This window comes from Phragmites australis, chromosome 10 (genome assembly GCF_958298935.1).
Source record: "Phragmites australis chromosome 10, lpPhrAust1.1, whole genome shotgun sequence".
NCBI lineage: Eukaryota > Viridiplantae > Streptophyta > Magnoliopsida > Poales > Poaceae > Phragmites > Phragmites australis.
In genome coordinates, this window is record NC_084930.1 from 19,027,418 (window position 1) to 19,035,667 (window position 8,250).

Consider the following 8,250-nt stretch of genomic DNA (forward strand, 5'->3'; position numbering starts at 1 on the left):
GTTTGGTTGCTCGTATAGCCTATCTGATTCAGATTGTGTACATACAATACTATTTTATTGGTTGGTTACATGTGCTCAGTCTAGATAGTAAGATATTGTATTCGGTTACAAAAGTAAGTGTTAATAATATGTTATTTATATAAATACACTCTATAATACTTAATTTATCATATTAAGTCTTAATCCAATTTAAAATATACTATATAAATTAATACTAACTAATTATATTAGGAGTGCATTCCGTGAGTCTGGATTAAAAAACAACCAATTTTTACATTTCCACCCAGCCAGTCTGGGATGCCCTTCCCTATATCTCACGGTTAGGGTGGACCGTATACAGTCAATCATACGCACAGGCTGGGCTGCATCACCGAAACCGCACGTACAGTCAGAACGCAGCGTTACGGCTTCGACATACTCATGCCGCCGTACCGCTTCGCCACCCAGAACCCCCTGGCGCAGTACGCTCCTCTTCTGATCCATGGACATGCATCCATCCGCCATTGGACATACTCATGCCTCCGTACCGCCCTTGGACATACTCATGCCGCCGTACCGCGCTCGGCCGGGGCCCGCCCGACGCTGTGCTCCCCCAATCCATCAGCCGGGTCTGGGTCACCGCGCGGGCTTTTATCGAACCTGACCACGGTGCACCAACCGACCATGGGTTAAAGCGGCAGCAGAGCGGAGAGCTATGCTCCAACCCCACGTCCCCACCCATCTGTTCCTTCTTAAATCGCTCCCTCAGGTTGCTTTGTCCTCTCTCTGCACCTCAATCCTCAGTGTCACACACCTCATCGCTCGCTGCTCACTTCACTTGGCTAGCTAGCTCAGCTCGCTTTCACTGGGTAGTCCAATCCATTTCCCAACACCGGCCTCAGAACCCGCTTGTCCTCTTCCTCGAGGCCGAGGCCACGCAAATGGCGCTGCCTCCCCTCGTCCTCCTCCTCGTCCTTCTGCTCGGCTCGCAAGCGGCCTGGGCGTCGGCTGTGTCGCTGCACGAGCGCGACGCGGCGGCGCTGCGGGACATCCGCTCAGGGCTGCGGGATCTGCCGGGCTCCCGGTTCTTCGACTCCTGGGACGACTCGCGCAGCCCGTGCGCCTACGCGGGCGTCGTCTGTACCCCCGACGAGGACGACCCGGCGTCGGGTGCGCTCCGCGTGTCGGTGCTAACGCTCGGCACTGGCCTCGCCGACTCCCCCGGCCTGGCGGGGACACTCCCGGCCTCGCTCGCCAGCCTCGCCGCGCTCACCGACTTCGTTCTCTACCCGGGCCGCGTCTCGGGGGCTATCCCGGCCGACATTGGGTCGGGTCTGCGCCGCCTCCGGCTCTTCTCACTGTCCGGTAATCAGCTTACCGGGCCGGTGCCCGAGCAGCTCGCCGGGCTGCCGGATCTGCACACACTCGACCTCGGCAACAACCGCCTCGAGGGCGCCATCCCCACCGGCCTACTGCTGCCGTCTTCGCCAAGCCTCAAGGTGCTCATCCTGGCCAACAATGGCGGCCTCTCCGGGGAGATTCCCGCCCAATTCTCTAGTTCGCAGCTGTTTCACGTCGACCTGAGCCAGAACGCCATCACAGGCACGCTCCCGCCGCTGCCGCCGACCATCCGGTACTTCTCCGTAGCCGTAAACGCAATGCGGGGTAGCCTCGACGGCGTGTTTGGTGACGGTTCGGGCCCGGCTGACCTGGCCTTCCTCGATCTGTCCATGAACAACTTCTCGGGCTCCATCCCACCGGAGGTGTTCGCGCTACCAAGCGCGTCTTCGCTGCTCCTATCCCGGAACACCTTCACCGGCCCGCTCACCGTGCCGGCGGATACCGCCGCGCCGGCGCCGTGGTCGGTGGTTGACGTCAGCCACAACGGCATCTCGGGCGAGGTACCGGAGGCGTTGGCGGCGGCGGGGAGCCTGTACGTGAACAACAACCGGATGTCCGGCGAGGTGCCTCAGGCGGTGGCACGCAGCGTGTTTGCCGGCCGCATGACGACCTTCTACGCGCAGCACAACTTCCTGACCGGCTTCCCGGCGCCGCCGCTGTCGTTGCCGGACTCCGCGGCGTTGTGCCTGTCGTACAACTGCATGGAGCTGCCGTCCGCCTCAGCCGCCGACGGGTGCCCCACCATCGGCGGTCCCCTGGAGGCCAGGCCCGCCGACCAGTGCCGGAGCACCGAGGACGGAAGCAGCGGAGGGGACGGCTGAGCCGCCGACGCGACTTGCATTGGATGACAGGTGGGGCACGCTCTTCTCGGCACGGGCGGAGATGGTTGGGGGACGGGACACCAGGCTGGTGCTGCCTCACACATATTTCCTTTGTCCGTATTCATCGCGGCTTGTCGTCCTGCGGGAACGGTCACAAGGGAACGGGTGGGGCGTCCGTATGTGCTATTACTCACTAGCTTGTACGTTGTGTCTAAAAAATACAAGGCCATCTGAGCTGGGCAGGAATGTCAATTACACTACTACACAAACGGTTTTTAAGAAGCTAATGATAACCTATTTATAAAAGTGTTTAACTATCAGATGCAAAAGAGACTGTTTGTAAAAACTAATTACTAGAAATGGTTTATTTAAGTATTATATGTGAAAACCGATTAATAGAAATGATTCACTTAAATACCGTATGTGCGAACTGATTATTAGTGACGATTCACTTAAGTACCGCATATGAAAATCGACTACTATAACATTTTTTGGGTTGAAAGAACTGATAATTTTTTTGCCGACCAGGCACCCCTCATGGCCCACGTGATTTTACGCACAAAATACGCATGTACGGTCCGTGGCACTCGAATATAGGATCTTTCAGTTCGCGCGATACGTCCTTAACATCACAACAGAAGTATCAATGATACTAATAGCATATGTAATTCTTTTGTTCTTTTCTGTTTGAAACTTCAAACTATTACTTGAATATCTAAATAATTTCAAATGAAAATGTTTTCACTTACAAAGTTGTACATCTTGTCGATGGCTACAATTTTTATATAAAGTTTGTTTTTATCCAACTTTGTAAAAATTATGAATTTTTAAGATAAGCTATCATCTATTATTACATACGGCTTCTTATGTGACCTGTCTGTGGTAATCATCATATTACCGGAGATTGGAATGGCTTAGGTAAAAAAATATTTTTTTAATTTTTTTGGTCAAAAAATGTGAAAAATATTAATCACTCATAAGTCACGGGTCATAGTTATGACCCATCACTTACGACCTTAATAAGTGATAGCTCAAATTTTGACCTGTCATCAATGATCTCATTGGTGATGGGTTCTTACCCGTCACTTATGACTAGTTATGAGTGACGTGTTCGGGGTGATGGATGTAGTACCCGTCACCCATTACAATTATGACCTGTCACTTTTGAGCTTTTTCACGTAGTGGTAATTAAAGATAGACCTGCCTGTGCTATGGTTGATCCCTTGATTTTGTAGTAATGTATTTTATTTGTCAACCATGGAGTTGATATAGTTGCATAATGTAGAGGATGATGGGATGAAATATATATGTTTTGAGAAAAAAATCCATGCCTTATATACGACAGAACTGACTATAGATGGTGGCTCATCACTGTCCGTGTGTAAGAACTAGTAGTAAAACTGTATCACTACCGGTTCTTAATTTCTCATGTTCGAACCATGATGGAGCCACTAAGAACCGGCATGGATACCAACTATCAGCGCCGGTTCATGTTACAAACTGGCACTAATTCATCAATGCTAGTTTGTAACACAAACCGACGCTGATAGTCGGTATCAGTGCTAGTTCTAGCCACGAACCTGCACTAATAATTCCTACAATATAAAGGGCCGACCGACATGCCTGCCATTTTTGCCATCCTTGCAGTTAGAGCATTCAAAATTTGGTGAAATCAAGGTGCTCCAAGGTTAGTAAGATGATATATATTTCACTTTTAGTTAGATTTACTTGCTAGATTGCTCTAGGTTTGATAGTTGGTGCTTGTTCCATGAGGATGAATTTTGGAAGGAGGTAGAGCTCCAATTGATCTCTAATTTAGAAAAAGATTGCAATTTTGTCGTGTGAGATGTATAGAGATAATCTACATTTTATTTATAGTTGATTTACTTGCTATTTCTCAACGTTGGAATGTAGGTGGTTTTTCCATGGTGATAAATTTTGGAAAGAGTAGAGATCCAATTAAGATCTAATTTAGAAAAATGTTGCAATTTTATCATTATTAGATGTATAGAGATGATTTACATTTCATTTGTAGTTAGATTTACTTACTAGATTGCTCTAGGTTTGAATGTCTATGGTTATTCTTTGGTAATGAATTTTGGAAGGAGCAAGAGCTCTAATTGAGATCTAATTTTAGAAAAGTCACAATTTTGTCATTGTAGATGTATAGAGATGATTTAAAGAGTAGTGCCATATGAACAATGGGCACCATATTTAGGACTTTTAAGGGTAACCTGTGGAGAGATTATTACTTGAAGGGTCGGACACTGAAATGGGAGGATTATCTGAATGTGAAACCATTTTGGAAGGATTACATAGAGTATATTCTGTCAAAGGAAGCACAACAACTAAGTAAGGCAAATAAGGCGAACTCCCACAATAACTTATACCTCCATAGAATTGTTTCGCGTGGGTATGTGTAATATGAACAAGGGTTCCCGATCTTCCGAAAGGTTCTGGTAACTCTCGATTTGGTGAAAACGAGACACAAGTCGATCCGGCTTCCGAACAACACGATCCGAAACCCCGCAATCGCAGCACCACGTCTCCTCTGGTTATCAACCGGCGTTGCACGGTTGACCTCGCCAAGAAGGCTAAAATCCTTGCCTGCGAATCGAAGAACACAAGCAAGAACAAGGAAGAATGCAACCAAATTGCAGATGAATGATTAATCTCACGAGTTGGGGTCTCACAAACCGACGAAACGGCGAAACTGTTCTTGACAGAATAATCTAAGCAAAACCCAACCCTAATTAGGGCGGCGGCTACTGTATATAAAGGATTAGGGTCGGCCAAGGACCCCTGGACGTGTCCCTAATGGACTCCAACATGATACATGGCCCAACGGACCAAAAACGGTGACGCAGCACCGGGACAGATTCTGGATGCTGACTTGTTTCGACGTTTCCCGTTGACTCAAAAGGAATTTGGACCTCAAACCAACGCCATTGGTTTCCTTATGAAATTATCTTTACAACCATATGTGAATCGTCGAAAACGGAGTCCGGATGCGTCCTGGACGTCCGTTTTACTGCTCGCTGGTCCTGGAGGTCGAGGCTGATTCGGACTCGAGTTGGACTGGACCTCCTGCTGTTGTTGGACGTCCTAGCTGCTCCTCCACTCCTCCAAGCCTTCCTTTATGTGTCTCCTTGTCCTCTCCATGATTTCTAACCAACATATAATCATTAGGTAGTAATCTATTCTCAAAATTATATAAAGAGTTGCTTAGGAACGAGCTCACCTCTAAATTTAATTGTCGTGCGCGAGCTCTTGTGATTGGACCTTGAAAGTTCAATGGAGGATCATTGTATGTATCCGAGGGAGTGATGTCCTCATCATCCTCCCCCTCTTGAATTGGAGTCGTCCTCGACTCAAGCTCATCATCGGCTCCCAAGTAAGGTTTCAAATCTGCAATGTTAAAAGAAGGACTAACCCCGAACTCGGGTGGCAACTCAAGTTTATATGCATTATAATTTATTTTCTCAATTATCTTATAAGGACCAGCAGCTCTTGGCATTAATTTAGACTTACGCAGCTCTGGAAACCTATCTTTTCTTAAATGTAACCACACTAAATCACCTGGTTCAAGTTTGACTTCTTTCCTACCTTCACTACCAGCAATTCTATACTTTTCATTCATCTTTTCGATATTTATTTTAGTTGTTTCATGCAACTTACGAATAAAATCAGCACGTGCTCTAGCATCACTATGTGTTCTTTCAGTGGTAGGTAAAGGCAAAAGATCAATAGGAGCGCGAGGGGTAAAACCATACACTACCTGAAAAGGACTTACCTTGGTGGTAGAATGTGTTGCCCGATTATAAGCAAACTCCACGTGGGGCAAACATTCTTCCCACATCTTCAAATTTTTCTTCAAAATAGCTCTCAACATGGTACCCAAAGTGCGGTTCACTACCTCCGTTTGGCCATCAGTTTGTGGGTGGCAAGTAGTAGAAAATAATAGTTTTGTACCCAACTTATTCCATAGAGTGCGCCAAAAGTGACTCAAAAATTTAGCGTCGCGATCTGAAACAATAGTAGAAGGCATACCATGCAAGCAAACAATCTCTTTGAAAAAGAGGTCAGCAATATAAACGGCATCATCACTTTTATGACAAGGTATAAAATGTGCCATCTTAGAAAAACGATCCACAACAACAAAAATGCTATCCCTCCCTCTCTTAGTCCTAGGCAATCCCAAAATAAAGTCCATCGAAATATCTGCCCAAGGAATAGAAGGAACAGGAAGAGGCATATACAAACCATGTGGATTCAAGCGAGACTTAGCCTTTTGACATGTGGTACAGCGTGCCACGAACCGCTCAACATCTCTCCTCATCTTTTGCCAAAAGAAATGTGTGGCCAACATAGCCTCCGTCTTCTTAGCACCAAAATGTCCCATCAATCCTCCTCCATGTGCTTCCTGCAACAACAAAAGACGAACGGAACCAACTGGAATGCATAGACGGTTAGCTCTAAACACAAATCCATCATTGATCACAAACTTGTTCCATGTACGTCCCTCTTTACAGTTCAGCAATACATCTTTAAAATCAGGATCAAGCACATATTGTTCTTTTATTGAGTCAAGTCCAAAAATTCTATAATCAAGTTGGGACAACAAAGCATATCGTCTAGACAAAGCATCAGCAATTATATTATCCTTCCCTTTCTTGTGTTTGATAACATAAGGAAAAGATTCAATAAATTCAACCCACTTAGCATGTCTACGATTCAGATTATTTTGAGAACGAAGATACTTAAGCGATTCATGATCTGAATGTATAACAAATTCTTTAGGCCACAAATAATGACGCCACGTCTCTAAAGAACGTACAAGTGCATACAATTCCTTATCATACGTAGAGTAATTAAGAACAGGGCCATGCAATTTTTCGCTAAAGTATGCAACGGGCTTACCTTCTTGCATCAAAACACCTCCAATGCCAACTCCACTAGCATCACATTCTAGCTCAAAAGTCTTACCAAAATTTGGAAGTTGCAGCAATGGCGCGTGCGTAAGCTTGTCCTTCAAAGTGTCAAAGGATTCCTCTTGTGCCTTACCCCAATGGAACACCACACCTTTCTTTGTCAACTCGTGTAAGGGGGCAGCAATGGCGCTGAAATCCTTCACGAAACGACGATAAAAACCTGCAAGTCCAAGAAAACTTCTCACCTGTTTGATGTTTTGGGGCACCGGCCAACTCTTTATGGCTTCAATTTTCATCTCATCCACCTCAATTCCCTGTGGAGTAATAACATAGCCAAGAAAAGAGACTCGATCCGTGCAAAAGATGCACTTCTCAAGGTTACCAAATAAACGTGCATCACGTAAAGCATTAAAAACAGCACGTAAGTGATCCATATGTTCATCCAAAGACTTGCTATAAATCAATATGTCATCAAAGTAAACCACCACAAATCGTCCAATAAAAGTTCTTAAAACCTCATTCATCAAACGCATGAAAGTGCTAGGTGCATTAGTTAAACCAAAAGGCATTACTAACCACTCATATAATCCGAATTTAGTTTTGAAAGCTGTTTTCCATTCATCTCCAAGTTTCATTCTAATTTGGTGGTAACCACTACGCAAGTCGATCTTTGTAAAAATTACAGAGCCACACAACTCATCAAGCATATCATCAAGTCTAGGAATAGGATGGCGATATCGAATAGTAATGTTATTGATGGCTCTACAATCAACACACATACGCCAAGTACCATCTTTCTTAGGAACCAAAATCACAGGAACAGCACAAGGACTAAGGCTCTCACGTACATACCCGCGGTCCAAAAGCTTTTGGACTTACCGCTGAATTTCCTTAGTCTCCTCGGGATTGGCTCGATACGCAGCACGATTTGGCAATGTTGCTCCCGGGATCAAATCGATTTGATGCTCTATCCCTCTCATAGGTGGCAGTCCCGGGGGTATCTCAGCTGGGAAAACATCCTCATACTCCTGCAAAAGGTTAGTGACAGCAGGAGGTATCGAACTAATAACATCATCAAGCGAATACAAAACTCGTTTGCAAACCAAGGTGTAGCAAAT

At 45.8% G+C, this 8,250-nt stretch overlaps 1 protein-coding gene across 1 annotated transcript; it reads left to right on the plus strand.

Moving 5' to 3' along the window:
* Positions 1–587: 587 nt before the first annotated feature.
* LOC133930517 (DNA damage-repair/toleration protein DRT100-like) lies at positions 588–2,658 on the plus strand. The gene has a single exon (XM_062377179.1). It carries the CDS (start codon positions 921–923, stop codon positions 2,199–2,201), a length of 1,281 nt encoding a protein of 426 aa, XP_062233163.1. The 5' UTR covers positions 588–920; the 3' UTR covers positions 2,202–2,658.
* Positions 2,659–8,250: the final 5,592 nt, after the last annotated feature.